At 52.1% G+C, this 19,180-nt stretch overlaps 2 protein-coding genes across 2 annotated transcripts; one reads left to right on the top strand and one right to left on the bottom strand.

The window, feature by feature from the left end:
• The first annotated feature begins 5,869 nt into the window (after positions 1–5,869).
• Positions 5,870–12,344, top strand: WDR38 (WD repeat domain 38). Its single transcript, XM_055309733.1, is given in 12 exon segments — positions 5,870–5,947; positions 7,109–7,543; positions 8,308–8,428; positions 9,727–9,748; positions 9,750–9,841; positions 9,945–10,042; positions 10,349–10,450; positions 10,682–10,813; positions 10,893–11,021; positions 11,930–11,977; positions 12,086–12,145; positions 12,148–12,344. Coding segments are annotated over 12 exon segments (1,458 nt in total). The 3' UTR covers positions 12,289–12,344.
• Positions 12,345–12,490: 146 nt separating this feature from the next.
• On the bottom strand, positions 12,491–17,690 carry RPL35 (ribosomal protein L35). The gene is made up of 4 exons (XM_055335698.1): positions 17,628–17,690; positions 17,054–17,190; positions 15,114–15,195; positions 12,491–12,678 (listed from the first exon to the last, which is right to left on the bottom strand). Exons 1-4 carry the CDS (start codon positions 17,628–17,630, stop codon positions 12,529–12,531), a joined length of 372 nt encoding a protein of 123 aa, XP_055191673.1. The 5' UTR covers positions 17,631–17,690; the 3' UTR covers positions 12,491–12,528.
• Positions 17,691–19,180: the final 1,490 nt, after the last annotated feature.

Here is a 19,180-nt window from a genome sequence, read left to right as displayed (position 1 = left end):
CTCTCTATCTCTCTGTGTCTCCATGAATAAATAAATAAAATCTTAAAAAAAAGAAAAAGAAAAAAAACCCCATCAGTTTGTGTGCTAAGAGTAAAGCTGGGTAGAAATGTGACAGTGCCCAGAAAAGGCCCAGAGAAGCCAGACAGGCCCAGTTTCCATCCCTGAGGCCTGAACACACCCCTCCCATCACCACAACAACCCCAGGGTGGTGGTGGGGGGGGCGCAAGTGCTATCCAAAATCATCAGAGACACAGGCATAGCCCTGACCTGAAGAATAACAACAGCCACAACGCTGGGAGCTTGGGAAAATGGGTGACTGTCTCTCTGTCCTAAGACTGCCCTTTAACCTTGCTCTGTCCATGATGTTTTAAGAATTTAAAAAATCAGGGGCGCCTGAGTGGCTGTCAGTTAAGCATTTGCCTTCGGCTCAGGTCAGGATCCCAGGGCTCTGGGGTTGAGCCCTGCATCAGGTTCCCTGCTCAGTAAGAGAGTCTGCTTCTCCCTCTCCCTCCACCCCTTCCCCACTGCTCATTCTCTCTCTCTCTAGTAAATAAATAAAATCTTTTTTTAAAAAAAAAGAATTTAAAAAAATTAAACAGGGCAGCCCGGGTGGCTCAGCGGTTTAGCGCCACCTTCAGTCCAGGGCGTGAGCCTGGAGACCCGGGATTGAGTCCCACGTCGGGCTCCCTGCATGGAGCCTACTTCTCTCTCTCTCTCTCTCTCTCTCTCTCTCTCTCTCTCTCTCTGTCTCTGTCTCTCATGAGTAAATAAATAAATTCTTTAAAAAAATAAAATTAAAAATTAAAAAATTAAATAAATGGAATACCATAAAAGTCCTCTCTGGCCAGGCTGTGGCCCTGTCACCACAAGGTGGATAAGCCTGCCACAGAAGCCCTGCTCAGACACCCCCCTCATGCCATCCTAATTTGGCTCTGGCATGAAGAGTTTGTTCATGACCTTCGTGGTGCTTGTCCCAGGACCTCAGAGATTCCTCCTTCTCTAGAACATGGGATTGGCCCAAGAGGCCTGTGGATAACTGTCCCTGAACCTGAGAATTCAGAACATAGGCACAGGGCCACAGCCCACGCTGCAGAGAGTGGGTGGTGGTCAAGCCCCCTGAGCTTCTCATGTTCCCTCTGGCATCCGGGTCACTCTGCTACCCAAACAGAAAAAATGGTCTTAGGAAAAAAACATGCTAAAAATATAATAAGATAAATAAATACAATCAAGTTTCTAGGTCTAGCAAATTGTATGCCAAGAGAGCCAGAACGGAAGATGTAACTCTGACAGTACAAGGAACTGCCAGAGGCCAGGAGCCAGGAGAAAAGAAAACTACTGCAGGCCCACTTTTCCAGAAAAGGTGAGTCCAGCATAACAGACTAGTTAGCACAACACTGATTGCCAAGCACTTCTGGACAGACTATCCAGCAGTGATCTGAGAGTGCTCAAAAAAGGACCTGGTGACTAGAAATGCCAAGGAAGGTCACTGGGAACGAAACCACTACTTGCCTTTCTCCTTTACCAATGGGGCAATGGCACCCCATCCAGATGCGCCTTCCTGAGTTTCTGTAAGACCTGGGAGTTTATCTTCATATCTTTTGGGCTACACTGGAAAACCGTGGATTCACAGTACAATACTTTAATAACACAGGTGATCACCACAGAGCACTTACTATGCGCCAGGTGCTGTTACAAGCACTTTGCATGTATTAGAACTCAATCCCCAAAACAAGCCTAAGGGATGCCTGGGTGGCTAAGCAGTTGAGTGTCTGCCTTTGGCTCAGAGCCTGATCCCGGATTCCTGGGATGGAGTCCCACATCCAGCTCCCTGCATGGAGTCTGCTTCTCCCTCTGTGTCTCTGCCTCTCTCTCTCTCTCTCTCTCTCTCTCTCTCTCTGTGTGTGTGTGTGTGTCTCATGAATAAATAAATAAAATCTTTTAAAAAAAATTGGAGTACCTCTCAACTTGGCACTTACCCATCTGCACAGAAAGCATGTTTCCAGTTCTGGTCTCTGCACTTTAGGAGGGACAATGACAACTACAGTGCATTCCAGTAAAGGTGGCGTGGGTGTGGATCACACCTGAGAAGCTAGGATCCCTGTGTGCCAATAACTGCAGGGGAAGTCCAAAGAAGCCCTAAAGACACAATGTAGGGGATCAGCTGTGAAAATCACAGAGATGTTTTAGTAAAAGCCCTTTGTATTTTGTAAACAAAATACAAAACAAAACAAAAACATACTGGAGCTGATTCGGCAAAATTAGGACCTTAAGGACATAGGTTCTATTTAGGATGGCAGCCTCGGGGGCTGGAGGAACCAGGGCAGTCTGACTTTTTTTTTCTTTTCTTTTCTTTTCTTTTCTTTTTTTTTTTTTTTGCCTTGAGTTTTAATTGAAAACATTGAAACAACTTAACCACTCATAATAAATTATAAAACTTTGACAGTTAAATTGTACTATCATTTATTTGTCACTGTTTTGTAGACCTGAAAGAAGCTTTGCATACTTGTGCCTTCTGTTTTCATTTCAGACGAAGATTACGAAGAGTTGACTTTCCACCTTTCCTTACTTGCTTGGTACAAAACAGTCTTCTCTGTTTCCTGGGGCACTGTCAAGAAGCACATGCCCACCCTGGCATTGTATGATGTACTAAACTGCTCTGGACTGGGGGTGGTGGGGACAAGGGACAGAGGAGGGGTTGAGGGAACCAGAGGCAGGCAGGAGGGGTGGGCAGGGGCCACATAGGCAGGGCTGGGCATTAAGGAATAATCCAACAAACATCTGGATGCCCAGGGCCCAGCTTTGAGCCAGAATATCACCAGGAACGAGTACCGTTCCGGGGCCCCTGCACCCCTCCCTTCTTCTCCTCATAGTTAACCACTCTGGTGATTTGGTGCTTTTCTTAACGTTTCAGTACATATAGATGTATGCCTGAGTAATGGACGGTTGCCTTTGACATGTCTTGATTTTTATGTGATGGGATCTTGTCTAGAGCATTTTCTGTCACGTTGCCACATTGCTTTTTGCTGAGTATGTTTGTGAGATGTTTGCATGTTGATATGCAGAGCTATATTCTGTTCATTTCCCTGGCTGGGGTAGCTGTCATTGCTTGACTATACAATCATTTATTTCTACAGTTTTTGACTATCTGGGTTGTTTGCAGCCTTTCAGAGCTAGCTGGCTGTTCTCCTGGAGTGGAACTGCAGGGATGCAGCCTGGGCCTACCTCCCACTTTGTTAGATGGTACAAGGCAGATTCTGACTTACCCAGAACTTTCCAATAGTAGGAATTTCCTATGATGGGATAGGCTGTCCTGAGGGGTAGTGTGGTCCCATTCACAGGGGTGAGGGGTGTGTGTTGAGGAGTCCGAGGCTCATACCCCAACTTCCCCAAGCTGCAAGGAATTGCTGGGAATTCCTGCAAGGAAAGAGCTGAGGCCTTGGGGGTTTTTGGACATTGGTTTGAATCTCAGCTTTACTACTTTCTAGCCATGTGACCTTGAGCAAATAATTACCCTCTGAATTTCCCGTTTTCTCTTTATTTTTTTTTTTAATTTATTTATTTACTCATGAAAGACACACAGAGAGAGGCGGAGACACAGGCCGAGGGAGAAGCAGGCTCCACGCAGGGAGCCCGATGTGGAACTCGATCCCAGGACCCCAGGATCACAACCTGAGCCGAAGGCAGAAGCTCAACCACTGAGCCACCCAGGCGCCCCCGTTTCCTCTTTAAAGGGGGAATGTGCTTGTGGCAGTTTCAGAGGGAACCACGGGGCCTGGGAAGGCAGGTATTTTGAGAAAAAGGAGAGAGGCAAGGCTCAACTTCACAGAGTTGAAGTGAGAGTAGGAAAGGCCAGCCAATCTGGGCTGGGGAGGAGAGAATGTGGCAGCCTCCCCAAGAAGGAAGACAGCCACGTGGTGGACAACACCCTCTGAGGACCTTTTTGGAAACGCTAGAATCTGGGTCCCCCAATCCCATGCGCAGAACCTGGGCCAGTGAAATACTTCTACTGCCATGGTGACTGTGATCCACCATTCAGGCCCTCCCTTCCCCCACCCAGACCCCACCACAGGCCACATCCTGCTGCAGGAGCAGCCTCTGCCCACACCCTCAGCCCCTGCAGTCATGGAGTCGGACTGCCAACCCCTCACATTCTCTTGACATCATGATATATCCCCTGGGCTGCAGGTCCCTTGGGTGAGCCTGGCAAAGGGCATTCAGAGCTTTGTGTCTGGATTTGAGGGTGTGACGTCATAGCCTCCTCCACTTCTTTGAGTGCTTACTGCACAGCAGGAGGCCCTGAGGGCAGCTGGCACCCCCGCTGCCTCACTGATTCCTTACGAGACAAACACTGGGAGCACGCTCATTTTCCAGATGAGGAAACAAGGCACTGAGTGATCAGGTGACTTCCCCAAGATCGCAGAACTGGTAGTTGGCAGAACTCGAGTTTAACCCAGACCAGTGGCTCTAATGCCTCATCTCTGGGGCAGGAGCTAACTTAGTCTGGGGGTGGGCAAGGGAAGGCACCCTGGGGAAGTAATATTTGAGCTAATGCCAGGGTAAGCATCAGGCCAAGAGCATGGGGAACCCTGTGTGCACAGCGGGAGTGAAGTTGGGAGTGAAGAGGGAGAGACAGATGGTTAGGGTCCTTGTAGCTGACTTCAGGGAGCAAGGTGAGGATGGGAAAGCAGGCAACAGGATAGGATGTGACAGGAGAGGTAGACAAGCTTTGGCTCCTGAGGCCCCTGGAATTCATGGCGGGGTAGTTCCAAACACAAACTCCAGTGTCAGGCAAAAAAGGTTTTAACCCTGGGGTTGTCTGGCTGGCTCAGTCAGTAGAGCATGTGACTCTTGATCTTGGGGTTGTGCATAGTTCATGCCCCATGTTGGGCATAGAGCTTACTTTTAAAAAGGGGGCAGGGGCGCCAGGGTGGCTCACTTGGTTAAGTGTCAGCCTTTGGCTCAGATCATGATCCCAGGGTCCTGGAATCGACACTCACTGCACCAGGAGCTTCTTCCTCTCCCTCTGCCCTTCCTCCCTGCTTGTGCTCTAGTGCTCTCTTGCTCTCTATCAAATACATAAATACATGGGATCCCTGGGTGGCTCAGCAGTTTAGCACCTGCCTTCGGCCCAGGGCATGATCCTGGAGTCCTGGGATCGGGTCCCACGTCGGGCTCCCTGCATGGAGCCTGCTCCTCCCTCTGCCTGTGTCTCTGCCTCTCTCTGTGTCTCTCATGAATAAATAAATAAAACCTTTAAAAATATACATAAATACAATTAAAAATTTTTTTAAAGAGAGAGCACAAGCAGGGGGAGAGGCAGGCAGAGGGAGAGGGAGAGAGAGAATCTTATTTTTCTTTTTTAAGATTTTATTTATTTGAGAGACAGAGATAGCAAGAGAGAGCACAAGTGGGGAGGAGGGGTATAAGGAGAGGGAAAAGCAGGCTCCCCCCTGAGCAGGGAACCTGATGTGGAGCTCAATGAGGGGCTCAATCCCAGGACTCTGGGATTATGACCTGAGCTGAAGCCAGATGCTTAATGACTGAGCCACCCAGGTACCCCGGAAGAGAGAATCTTAAACAGGCTCCCTGGCCAGTGTGAAGCCAGACATGGGGCTCTATCTCATGACCCTGAGATCATGACCTGAGCCGAAGTCATTAGGTAGATGCTTAATGACTGAGCCACCCAGGTGCCCCTCCAAAAAAGATTTTAACCCCAGCTCCACCTCTACCAGCTGAGTAGTCCCTGGGCCTGGTGGGCAAGGTCTATTCGCAGGGCTCTGGGAGTGATGGGCTGGGCTACGTTAGGTACTTCTGGGTCCTCCAGGTAGAGCAGGAGCATCCAGTTGGCTGGGGAAATGCCAGGTGGGGCATGGGCTGGTGGTTGCCTGTGACTGGGAAGCCAGATAGCTATGGGGAGCTGTGTGCACGCATGTCCGGGGATGAGGCAGTAGCCTTATAGACCCAACTCAGACGGGTCCTTGAGGAGCCAACTCTGTGACTTGGGCCCTTTTGGAGTTAGGATGGGGGTGGGGCTGCCTCAAAGCCACCATTGTCTCCCCCTCTCCCCCTGACTGTCTAGGGCCTAAAATAGAGCAAGAGTACAGTAGATCTCCTGAGAAGAGTCTGGCAAGGAGGTCTGGGGGGAGGGGTAATGAGTAACAGCTGGGAACCCTTAAGTTTGAAGGTTCCAAAGCCTAGCTGCCCCCCTCCTGTCCCCAGGGAGCCTGGAATTTGCTGGACAGTGGCAGGGAGGGTGTCTCTGTTCCACCTCTGTCTGGTTGTGGGGAGGGGACTGGGTCTCAGGTCTAGCTCTGCCATAGAGGTGCTGGATGACTGGGCCAAATCTGCCCCCACAGGGCCTCAGTTTCCCAGATGTATCAGGAGTTAGGGACCTTAGCATCTGCTTGAGGCCTTTTAGTCAGACAGACATGGGCTAAGTCCCAGTTCCTTTTCTATTGCCTGAGTGACCTTGGGCAAGTCCCCCTATCTTGTGGGGTTTCTGTTTCCTCCTCTATAAAATAAACACTGAAACCAAGTCCTGGGGCAGCCCCGGTGGCACAGCGGTTTAGCGCCGCCTGCAGCCCAGGGCGTGATCCTGGAGACCCGGGATCGAGTCCCACGTCGGGCTCCCTGCATGGAGCCTGCTTCTCCCTCTGCCTGTGTCTCTGCCCCTCTCTCTCTCTCTCTCTCTCTCTCTCTCTCTCTCTCTGTGTCTTCATGAATAAATAAATAAAATTCTTAAAAAACAAAACAACAAGTCCTGTCCTTGTTTGGTTTCAGTTTCAATTATCCAACAAGGAACTTGGCAGTCCCTGGGCCTCCTCCCACCACCTCCACATTCTCCGATGCCACCTTTTGTCCTGCCGGGGTGTTACCAATAGTGACCCCACTTTCGAATGCCCTGTGCTTTACACACACTACCTCTGGCTCCCCTACATCCCGGAGGACAGAGCTGGGTCATCCGTTCCAGCGCTCTCATGGCCTTGCTCCTGGCTCAAGCCCGGGTTCCGGGGAGCGGGGAAGGACCACCCCACCGTGCGCAGAGGCAAACCGACTTCTCCCAAAGGGGTCTGGAAGCCCTCTGAGAACCGCTCGCCCCCTTGCGCAGGTTGCGGCAGGCGCGGTGCGCGCGGCTGGCCTGCCCTCTAGCGGCCGCCGCGGGCGGCGTCGTCGGGCCGCGCGGTGGGAACCGCCCGAGGCCGGCTCGCAGCAGCCCGGCGGGAACCTCCTCCTGGACGTCGCGGGTTCTGCCCGCCGCGGCCCCGGCGCCCGGGGGCTGAGAACCGTCCCTCCCAACCTGTCTCTCCTCGTGGCTTCCCAGAGATCCCAGGGCGGCTGCGCGCCCCGCCCCGATTGCCATGGAGACCGCCTGTACCCACCTCTTCCCCCGCGTGTACCCTGTCCCGAGTCGGGGGCCGGCGGGCGGCACGAGCGCCCGCCCAGGAGGGAGCCGGCCGCCCGGCGGTCTGGGGCCCATGAACAGCGGGGCTCGGGGACGCTGGCCGCGGGGAGAGTGAAATTCTTGGGCCGGCATCGCGGGGCGGTGAGGTCCCGTCGGGCTCTGCCGACTCCAGGCTCCTGGCTTTGGGACCAGCGTGATTCCTGATTCTGCCTGTTCTCTGGCGCCCAGCGCCAGAACAGGCCACGGGGTCTGAGCCCTGGTTCCAGAGAGGATCAGACTCCTGGCTGACCCCAGTGTTCGTGTGACCTTGGCTTTAGAGTGAACTCGGGGATGAGAGTAGATCTTGAACTGCTAGTTCTGGGTTCCAGCTCTAGAATGGTCTCTTGGCTCTGGGGTGCCAGGCTCTGTTTCTAAATGTTAGTCTTTTTTTTTTTTTTTTTTTAAATTTATGATAGTCACAGAGAGAGAGACAGAGAGACAGAGAGAGAGAGAGAGGCAGAGACACAGGCAGAGGGAGAAGCAGGCTCCATGCACCGGGAGCCCGACGTGGGATTCGATCCCGGGTCTCCAGGATCGCGCCCTGGGCCAAAGGCAGGCGCCAAACCACTGCGCCACCCAGGGATCACCCAGGCTCTGTTTCTAGAGAAGGCTCCAGCCCCCACCTTCAGAGGGTTCTCACCTTCGGGCTCAGGTTTTACAGGATTCCACAGAGGACTCCAAGTTCTTGCCTCTGACTAAGAGTGGTTCCTTCATTCTGGGCTCTGGTTTTATGATGAGGCCTGAAAGTTCAAGCTCCAACCCAGCTTCCCAGGGCAGTGTTTAGGGCTGGTCCTACAGTCGGGTCAGAGAGAGCACACAAGTGTTTCCCGCCCCGGGATGGAACTACTTTTGTGTTCCCCTTCCAGGTCAACTCCTCTGCCTTCTCTCCAGATGGCCAGAGGCTGCTCACGGCCTCTGAACATGGCAGTGTGTATGGCTGGGAGACCCAGAGCTGGCGGCTGCTGTGGAGGCTAAGTGGCCACACAGGTGGGGTTCCTTGGGCTGGATGTGGAGACAGAGGCCCATGGTTCTATCTGGCACTCTGCAGAGCCTATCACAGTGACCTCTGACATCTGAGCTGGGCATTTGAGCAAGACAAGCCTGGCCAGGGCTGAGCAGGAGGGCAAAGACACAGGACCTGGTTCCTGGGGCCTTTGACTCAGACAGACTCAGATCCTACTATTTTTTTATTTTTTTTATTTTTTAAAAGATTTTATTCATTCATTCATGAGAGACACACACAGAGAGAGGCAGAGACACAGGCAAAGGGAGAAGCCGGTTCCATGCAGGGAGCCCGATGTGGGACTTGATCCCGGGGCCCCAGGATCACGCCCCCGGCTGAAGGCAGGCACTAAACCACTGAGCCACCCAGGGATCCCCTATTTTTTCATTTTTTAAAGGAATCTCTGCACCCAACATGGGGCTCAAACTCATGACCCTGAGATCCAGAGTCGCATGCTCTACTGATTGAGCCAGCAAGGTGCCCCAATCCTACTACTGTTTTAAAAATTGTTTAAAAATACACATATTTGGTCAGCCCCAGTGGCACAGCGGTTTAGCGCCGCCTGCAGCCCGGGTTGTGATCCTGGAGACCCAGGATCGAGTCCCACATCGGGCTTCCTGCATGGAGCCTGCTTCTCCCTCTGCCTGTGTCTCTGCCTCTCTCTCACTCTCTCTGAATGAATAAATAAATATTTAAAAAAATACACATATTTACCGTCTTAACCATTTTTAAATGTACACAGTTCAGTAAAGTATGTTCATTATGCAACTAGTCTCTGAACTCTTCATCTTGCTAAATGGAAACTCTATACCCATTAGACTCCCCATTCCTTCTGTCCCCCACCCCCTGGCAACCACAATTCTTTATATCAATGAATTTACTGTAAGTACCTTGTGTAAGTGGAATCATACAGTATTCCTTTTTGTGCTTTTTGTGACCTATTTCACAAGAAAAAAATCTGGTAATTACAAGGCAGATTGACTAATGCTATTCATACGGGAAGTGTAGGGCTGGGGAGGCTCAAAGGAGGCAATGAACCCAGGATGGGCTCTCGGAGTTTCTGGGATGCGCCTGCATTCGCTTTCGGTGTTGATTCTACAAATGGGCAAATTAGGGTTGAATCACGGAAGCTCAGCTTGCCAGGTGGCTGAAGGGTGAGAGGGTTATAAAGGAGTGAGGTGGAGAGGCAGGTGGGAAGGCTGGAGAAATTAGCAGGGGTCTGCCAGCAAGGGCTGGAAGGGGAGGGCAGCACCCTCGTCCATGACCACGGCTGCTTACCCAGGTCCTGTAAAATTCTGTCGCTTCTCCCGATGGCTGCCTTTTTGCCACCACCTCCTGTGATTGTACCATCCGCCTGTGGGATATAGCAGAAGCTAAGTGTCTGCATCTCTTAAAGGGTAACCTGGATGGGACTGGAGCCAAGCAGCCAGGCTTGGGTTCCCTTCTAGACCTTGCTGTGTCCTGTTCCACCTTGCCCCCTCTCCGACCTGGTATCTGCAAGTCACCAGCGGAGTGTGGGGATGGTCAGCTTCAGCCCTGACTCAAAGCAGCTGGCATCAGGTGGCTGGGACAAGTGGGTGATGCTCTGGGAGGTGCAGGTTCATGGAAGGGCGGCCAGAGCAGAACCTGGGGTCGGGAGGGTACACCCTCCACCCTCAACAGTGGCCCCAGAAAGGTCGGTTCATCTTTCCCACTGCCCATGCCCACGTCTGGCAATCCATCTGCCCGTGAGGTTCACACTAGTATTGTCCTCCTCTCAAGGTCCAGGTAGTCTCCCCAGACCCAGGGTTGTCGTATTACCCAGGCAGCCCACAAGGAGGGCTTAGGCTGACCCGTCTGGGCCTAGAACCTGGCACTACAAGACCTCTGGACTGCCCTCCAAAGCTCAGGGCTCTCTCCTGCAGTCCGGCCAGATGCTGCACCACTTAGGAGGGCACCGAGACTCAGTCCAGAGCAGTGACTTTGCACCCAGCTCAGACTCTGGTGAGCCACACCGCCACTGTTCAGCCCTACCTCAAGGAACCTGGAGCCCACATCCATTTTCCCACTTGGGGCTGAGCCATGGTTGGAATTCCAGACCTTGAATGGGTGACTCTGTTATTCTGAGCCTGTCCCCTCATCTGTAAGATGGGGAATTCAGCAGGGTTCAGAATGCCTGCTTTCTCAGTCTGGCCAGCCTAGGAACCACAAAGGTGGGCACAGACAGGCTGGTTCATGCTCATGGCAGATGTCTACAGGCCATTGGCTCCTGGGACTCCACTATCAGCATCTGGGACCTGCGGATGGCGACACCAGTGATCTTCCACCAAGAGCTGGAAGGCCACAGTGGCAACATCAGCTGCCTGTGCCACTCAGCATCTGGCCTCCTGGTGAGCTGGGCTGCCCTGGGTTCCAGGCTGGCCCCCTGCTGGCTCCAAACCCATGGCCTTAAAGCTGTCTGCTGTTCAGGCTTCTGGCTCCTGGGATAAGACTACCAAAAGCCTGCTTGTTCAGCTCAAAGGCCAGGTTACCTGGGTGAAGAGCATAGCTTTCTCCCCTGATGGGTCACAGCTGGCCAGCGCTGGCTACTCCCATATGGTAAGCCCACTCTACCAGGCCCATCCTCCTGGCAATCTCCTATCCCAACATCTTCCTTTACCAGAGCCTTCAGCAGTCTAGAAATATCCACATCCTATTTGCCCTAAATAGGAAGGTGCCAAGGGCAGAACCCAGGTGCCAACCACTTCTGAACCTAGCACCTGGCACTAAGGTCTATGCTGGTCCAAATGCTAGTGGCATGGACATTAAAGAAAAAAAAAAAATTTTTGGGATGCCTGGGTGGCTCAGCGGTTTAGTGCCTACCTTCGGCCCGGGGTGTGATCTGAGTCCCTGGATCGAGTCCCGCATCGGGCTCCCTGCATGGAGCCTGCTTCTCCCTCAGCTCTGTGTCTCTCATGAATAAATAAAATCCTTAAAAAAAATATTTAAGATTTTGAGAGCACGAGCCAGGAGGAGAGGAAGAAGCAGATTCCCTGCTAGCAGGGAGCCTGGTGTGGGGCTCAATCCCAGGACCCTGGGATCATGACCTGGGCCAAAGGGAGACACAACACACTGAGCCACCCAGGCACCTACTCACATTTTTTGGAGAAAGTGTGTGCAAGCAGAGAGGGGATTAATCTCAAACCGACTCCCCCCCACTGAACACAGAGTCCCATGCAGGGCTCAAACTCACGATGGGAGCTAAAACCAAGAGTGACACCTAACTGCACCATCCTGGTGCCCCTGGCATTGGCATTTCTAAGAATCATCACGGCTTCAGGGATAAGGAAATTGCACTGCATGTAATTTTTGCATCAGATTTTATGCTGGGTATGTCAAATATACCTTGCAGACAACAAAACCCAAACCAAGACATTGAGGTTGGCTAGGACTCCCCCCAAAAGGATTTCAAGGATGCCAGACTTGTGGGGTGAGGTCTAACCAACCCTTCTTGTTTTTATTTCCAGGTCAAAGTCTGGGACTGCAACACAGGAAAATGCATTGAGACGCTGAAGGTAAGGCCTGTGGGCATAGCACCCAAGGATGTATTAAAAGGCCTGTCAGGGAAGGGTGGGGGCAAGGCAGGACTTACACCCCAGAGCCCAGTGAAATGCTTTTGGCAGGGAGTCTTGGATGTGGCCCATGCCTGCGCCTTCACCCCAGATGGGAAACTCTTGGTGTCTGTGGAGTTGCTGATCAGGCAAGATACCAAGTCCACCGCATGATCAAATCCCCCAGCGCCTCTGAGATCTACCACCACCGCAACGGGCTCTCGGGTCTCAAGCCGGTCTCTCCCTGCCAGGGCACATGCGACCTGGCAGAATAAAGTCCCGCAGGGACAGTGAGGGCAGCTCCACATCACAGGTCCGAAGCAACCACACCTGAGCACCCAGCAGATCCCCGTGGCCAGGTGGTCTGCAGCTGCAGGCGGTCTGCTGACACCCACCACGACCCTGGTAACTACAACCAGGGTAGAGCAGCTGACCTCCCCAGCATGGTTAGTTGAAACACCCGCAAACAGAAAGCAGTGCCAGCCAGGTGGTTTGTGTTTTATTAACGCCAGCGCTCAGGCTTTGACCGCATACTTCCGCAGAGGGTACAGCCGCTCCTTCCGCTGCTGCTTCTTGGTCTTCAGATTTTCCTCATGCTTGTTTAGCCGGCGGCGCATGGCACGTGTCTTCTTGGGCCGCAGATCCAGGGGCTTGTACTTCTTACCCTGGGTGATGGATGGAAGAGCAGGGGGAGTCTGAGCACCAGGGTTTAGGTGGCAGCTAAGGAAGCCCCTGAGGCTGGAACTAAGCTGCTGGGGGGCATGGGGAAGATACTGGAAGTGACTGAAGGAGGCCACTGGGGTGCGGAGGCTTTAATCTGCAGACCCGAGTGTGAGGAGATGTAGCACACTCAGCCCAGTAGGGAGGCCCTGTGCTGGCTGCTGACCTAGTGATGCACCAGACCTGGTACCTGCTCAAGGAAGCTCCCAGCCCAGTGGGAAAGGGGAGGAGAAAGGATATTTAAAAGGTTTCACCTAGGGAATCCCTGGGTGGCTCAGCGGTTTAGCGCCTGCCTTTGGCCCAGAGCGTGATCCTGGAGTCCCGGGATCAAGTCCCGCATCAGGCTCCTTGCATGGAGCCTGCTTCTCCCTCTGCCTGTGTCTCTGCCTCTCTCTCTCTGTGTCTTTCATGAATAAATAAATAAATAAAATCTTTAAAAAAAAAAAAAAAAAAAAAGGTTTCACCTAATGACTGGCAACAGCCTAGAAAGCAAACAACCTGAGCGACCAAGAGAGGGGGAGTGGGGAGAAAACAGCATGCACAAAAGTCCTGAAAGATGGCAGCTCAGGTGCGTTCTGGAGAAATGCCAATAGCTCCGTGGGGGGGGGGGGGGCACAGGGCAGGGGTGGGGGAGATAAGGGAGGTAACAGCCTCAGGGGAGAAAATTACAAACTGCAGATGAGGGTGAACTCTTAAGATGTGGGTTTGGAAACATGAGTCTCTGTCCACCGCATCCCTGTTGTCCGCAGCACAGGTCAGGGCCTCATCTTTTCAAGTTTACTAAGCCCTCAGAGCTCTGCTGTCCAACAGACGAGGAACTGGCCACACATGCTGCCTACATTAAAAATCCAGGCCTTCAACCACCATAGCCATACGTGGCCAGAGGTTACTGTACAGAACAGCACAGACAGGGAGCTATCACCACGAAGTCTATTGCACAGTGCAAACACAGAGCAGAGGCCTCACTTTTACAGCCCCAAGTGGTGCCTGGTAGGGGGTACACTCAGTGGAAGACAATTCTTCCAGACTAGCACTCTACATGGTCCTAGACCCTGATCAAAGATTTTCAAACCCAATTTTCAGAAAAAGGTTCCCACACATAAATGTACACAAACCCAGGGGTGGCAGCAGCACCCCCTCCCAACAATACACACTAGTGTCCCCCCAGGCAGCTAGCCCAGGCACACCATGATGGCTTTGACATGTCAAAGCCTCCAGCTCTTCAAATACCAACTTGGGGCAGCCCTGGTGGCGCAGCGGTTTAGTGCTGCCTGCAGCCCGGGGCATGATCCTGGAGACCCAGGATCGAGTCCCACATCGGGCTCCCTGCATGGAGCCTGCTTCTCCCTCTGCCTGTGTCTCTGCCTTTCTCTCTCTGAATAAATAAATAAAACTTAAAAAAAAAAAAAACAAAAACAAAAACCCAGCAACTTGGATGTTGATGTGAAGCCATTTTGCAGATGTACTCAAAGCCCCTAATCAATTGAGATTAAGCAAGACTATACCGGGTAATTTGAGGCTTGATTCAGTCAGCTTAAAGGTCTTTAATGCAGGGCAGAGGCTCTCCCCAAGAAATCCCACCTGAGAACAGCAACTTCAAGCTGTGCCATGTGGGTTCCAGCCTGCACGTGATGTTCTCTGAGGCCTGATTTTGGATTTGCTTATTTTATTAGCTAGCCACCCCCCACACCAGTCACATAGGCGACTTCTTTGTAATGAATCAAATGCACGTATACACACATATAAAGTCTCCTAGTGGTTCTGCTTCACTGCTTAAGCCCTGGTAACACCAATATTAAGGACAAGACCCCGCACCTAAGCTGAGGGGCCAGACACCTATGGAAGTCTCCCAGGAGCACTCAATCCACCCCCTCTCCAAGATATGGTTTGGAATGCAGACTCAATCACTCCATTACCTGTGGGTGACTCTGGGCAACATAACCTCTCTACACCCAGAAAAATGAGAATATGAGGTGCTTGAAAGTGACAGACACAGTGCTAATAAGAAAACTAAAACACTGGAAGTTAATCCTCACAGACTGCCCAAACTCACTCAGCTAGTGAAACTGGATTCAAAACCCAAGGCTCCAGCCAGACTCTCCCCACACTGTTGATTTCCTGAGAAAGTGCAGTCTGCAGGACTTGCTAGTGGCAAGATGCTGCTTAAGAAGCAAACCCATTTAAAAAATAAAAAATAAAATAAAGAAGTAAACCCATTAAAAATAAAAAAAAGCAAACCCATTTATAAGCTGGGAAGGCTCTGGAAAGCCCAGACCCACGTACCCTAGAAGATCTCCATACTACCCTTCTGGCCAAAGGAGGGCTGGAACTTTGCACCCTGCAGCTAAGCATCCCTCCAACTCCCCCAGTCCAGACATACCTTGTAGAATTTCCTGAGGTTCTCTTTCTGTGTCTGGTTGATGACAGTGAGAACACGGGCGATGGATTTGCGAACAACTCGGCTACAAAACAGACACATTGTGAAGGTGGTGGAGACATACAAAGCCACCCTCCCCCAAGTCATCTTATTCGGAACCTGACCCAGACGTCATAAGACAGGGGTATTCCTCTCCAGCTCATCCGTATTCACCCAAGAGTTGCCTAACCCAGTCCAAGAGGAAGGTGTTCTGGGGGTAAGGCCCGAAGATTCTAAGAGATGGATACCCCACGAGTGGGGATGGGAAAGGGCTGAGAAGCTGTATAGTATTCATATTGAACAGAAGTGGAGGGCAGATCAGGAAAGATCTTCCACCCCATGCTATATATCCTGAGCTATAAGGACCTAACCAATGCCAGCATGAATAAGCTGACTGCGGGAAATCATGCCACAAGCTGATTAAGCTTAACCTGAGGCCCTGCCACCCCTGGGTTTGTGTACATTTATGTGTGGGAACCTTTTTCTGAAAATTCGGTTTGAAAATCTTTGATCAGGGTCTAGGACCATGCAGAGTGCTAGTCTGGAAGAATTGTCTTCCACTGAGTGTACCCCCTACCAGGCACCACTTGGGGCGGTAAAAGTGAGGCCTCTGCTCTGTGTTTGTGCTGTGCAATAGACTTCGTGGTGATAGAGAGCTCCCTGTCTGTGCTGTTCTGTACAGTAACCTCTGGCCACGTATGGCTATGGTGGTTGAAGGCCTGGATTTTTAATGTAGGCAGCATGTGTGGCCAGTTCCTCGTCTGTTGGACAGGAGGGCCACTTGGGGAGAGAGAAACAAGATATTTGAGAAGTAGAAAGGCATTGGGGCGGGGATCCCTGGGTGGCTCAGCGGTTTAGCGCCCCCTTCGGCCCAGGGGCGTGATCCTGGAGATCCAGGATCAAGTCCCACGTCGGGCTCCCTGGAGTGGAGCCTGCTTCTCCCTCTGCCTGTGTCTCTGCCTCTCTCTCTATCATGAAAGAAAAGAAAGAAAGAAAAGAAAGAATAAAAGAAAAGAAAGAAAGAAAAGAAAGAAGAAAGAAAAGAAAAGAAAGAAAAGAAAAGAAAAGAAAGGCATTGGGGGTTGGATGACCATAGGAACAGGCTGGGAAGAAGCGATTTGTAGTCATTGAATGGGTAGCATGGTGGGGATGAGGGAGGGCCTGAGGGAGGGCCACTGAGTAGACAGCTGGTAAACCTACTCTTGAAGCTTCAACTTGTGTGTTCTCCAACTCATCCAACCCCCTCCCAGCACCACGGGTCAGTTGTTGGGGGCCCATTTTGTAAAAGAGGAAAAAACTCCACAACTGCTCTCAGTGTTGAGCCAGCCCACCCATCAGGTAGGATGTGGCAAAAGTGGACACATTTTTGTGTCGAACGTGCTCAGTTCGACGGACTCCAAACCCATGTCCCTTTCACAAGTCCTGATTCTTGATCCACGTAAATAAATAAATTAACTACAACTCAAGTGAGGCGTGGGCACAAAGGCACCCATCTACCAAGTGAGGGAAGTTGAGGGGGAAAAAAAAAATCAAGTGTTGGGGGTGGGGGGGAGCGGGGGGAAGAGTCCAGTTAGTTTTCAAGTTAGCGTGAAAAAGGGTCTTCAGGGACGAGCAGTTCTTTCTCCAGTCAGAGAGAAGCTAAGCAAGCGCACCCCGGGCAAAAGGACAAAATGGTCCAAGGCAAGTAAGAGGCAAATCACACAGCGGGTATCCCATGCGGCTGGATGCGAGCAGGGGAGCCTGGAGAGGGTGGCTGGGGAGGGCATGACATTCCCACCCTCGGCCCGATAAATTGGCACTTAATCGAACGCTTCCTTTACCCAACTTCGGAAATGCACACATACTTTCGGTGCACAGGTGTCCCCCATACCCAAAGAAGCGGAGTTCGTACGCCCCTCACTCACATCTTAGAGAGCTTGGAGGCCGCGCCGCCTGTCACTTTGGCGACGCGCAGCTGGGACAGCTCCACCTTCAGGTCTTCCAGCTGTTTAAGCAGCTCTTCCTTCTTCTTGCCGCGAAGATCTCGAGCCTTAATCTTAGCCTGAGCGCAAGTACAGGTGTGAGTCAAACATTGGACAGGCCGCCTCCCCGGGCAGCGGCCATCCTCCCCTCCGCCTGCGTCGTGCCCAGTCCCAGAAAATGGCGCACTGGGGACCCCTCATCACTGCCCTAGGCCGTGCGTTGGGCAGGGTAACCGAGGCCCGGCGGGCCTGCCCTCGCCCAGGCGGTCGGCCACAACGCTGGGCCGCTACCCCATTCCGCAGACGGGAAGGCGGGAGGCGCCGGCAGCGCGGCCTCACCTCTCCCGGCCCCGGGCAGAGAGCCGGTGACCCGACCCGCCGTGTCGACGCAAGGCCACTCCACACGGCTCCTTACAGCCCTGGCTGGCGGATGGAACCCCGGTGCTCACCTCGAGCTCCCCACCCCAGGCCCCGAGCCCCCCAGCCGGCGGATGGCACCCGATTCCACCGTCCTCACCATGTCGGCACAATCCGCAGCTACCACCGCCGGAAAGAGGCCGAGAGAAAGAGGAAGGGGGCGGGGCTGACCTCCAAACTACCGCCGGGTGGTGGCGGGCGCGGCCAATGGCTCCGCGGCGTCGGAGCCCTAGCCCCGCCCCTGACACCCGCCGGGAGTACCTTGGTACCTAGCCCCGCCCTGAGGAGCCGGAGCCGCGCACCTGCCATAGCTCGGGTCGGCTTCACCTCCTGAGCAGAGCACTTGGGGAAACCGAGGCCCGGGGTGACCGGCAGCTTCCCGGAGATGGCACAGTGAGGACTCGAATTCGTCCATTCAGTCATTTACTCGTTCGTTCATTCATTCGGTAGACCCGTGCAGGATGCTCAGTCGACTGTTCTGAGCTGGGCGCCACTAGGCGCTAGTGGTGGAGCGCATGAGGGTTGAGGATTTTCAGAGATAACCCACAAGGCTTCTGCTATGGAGTTATTTAAAATACGAAGTGGGCAGGAAGAGGCGGGATCAGACAGCTACACTCCCAACTCCATAAACGTTCTAGTGGAGGCAGCATGTGGGAGGGGAAAGAGCTTTCAGGGCCTTTTTTTAGTGAACCCGTCCCGGTTTCAAATTCTTGCTCCGCTGCCTCGTGCTCGCTGAGACATCTTGGCAGATCCCTTCCCCTCTCTGAGTCTCAGTTTTCTCACTTGTGAAATGGGTATTTTTGAGGATTAGGAACATGGAAAACTCTTAGCAGAAGAGCTAATGTGTAACAGTCAAAATTTCATTGGTATTAATGTTCCCGGTGGAATGAACACTTGATTTGGGCCCTAAAAGTTAACGAAGAATTCACAAAGCAGGGAAGGTGTTCAGGCTTTCCAAGATTAAAGAAGATGCACCAATACCTCTTGGAGTAATAGTTAAAGGCTAGTTGCCCCCTTGTTGCTGTCAGGTTCAAGGGTGCCTTCTTCCATTTCTTTATGGAGTTCTATCAATGGGCCTTAGCTTTGGACTAAACTGGGATACTACCTCCCTTTTGTCCCAAGCTGTTTTTGTTTTGTTGTCATTTATTTATTTATTTTTGATAATCTCTACATCCATCATGGGGCTCACAACCCTGAGGATCAAGAGTAGTGTCCTGACTGAGCCAGTCAAATCCCCCATATCCCAAGCTTTCTGTGCAATCCTCTCTTTAGCTCCAAATATGCTGAAGTAAAACGTTTTTGTGTCTGTCTTTGCAACCAGCCTGGAAGTTCGCTGGTAGAACCATGGCTGACACCTGGCTTGGTTTATCTAGTCTCTAGGCCCAACACATGGATGCTTGTTGACTGAATGAATTAATGAGCATTACTGCAGACCATGGTGAGGCAGGCTTCCAAGAAGTGAATGCGTGTGGGGAAGAGAGGACAGAGGACTATTTTGGCATGGGTTAGTCTTAAAAGGAAGTTGAATAGTGCACAGGTACTTTGCTGTCATATTTTCCAAATGTTTAAAGTTCTTTAGGGCTAATGGTTGTGTACATCTTTCTGAAATTTGAAGTTATCTGTGACTCTTGTTTCTTACATGTCACATGCAAC

The sequence above is a fragment of the Nyctereutes procyonoides genome, unplaced genomic scaffold (genome assembly GCF_905146905.1).
Source record: "Nyctereutes procyonoides isolate TBG_1078 unplaced genomic scaffold, NYPRO_anot_genome, whole genome shotgun sequence".
Classification (NCBI taxonomy): domain Eukaryota; kingdom Metazoa; phylum Chordata; class Mammalia; order Carnivora; family Canidae; genus Nyctereutes; species Nyctereutes procyonoides.
The sequence above is the reverse complement of the archived record's forward strand: the minus strand, read 5'-3'. Positions and strand labels throughout refer to the sequence as shown.

Excerpts from the sequence above, each read along its gene's own strand:
- RPL35 (XM_055335698.1), bottom strand. Across the intron at positions 15,196-17,053 it reads GCCTCCAAGCTCTCTAAGAT|CCGAGTTGTTCGCAAATCCA; the intron begins GTGAGTGAGGGG and ends TCTGTTTTGTAG. Across the intron at positions 12,679-15,113 it reads ACCTCAGGAAATTCTACAAG|GGTAAGAAGTACAAGCCCCT; the intron begins GTATGTCTGGAC and ends TCCATCACCCAG.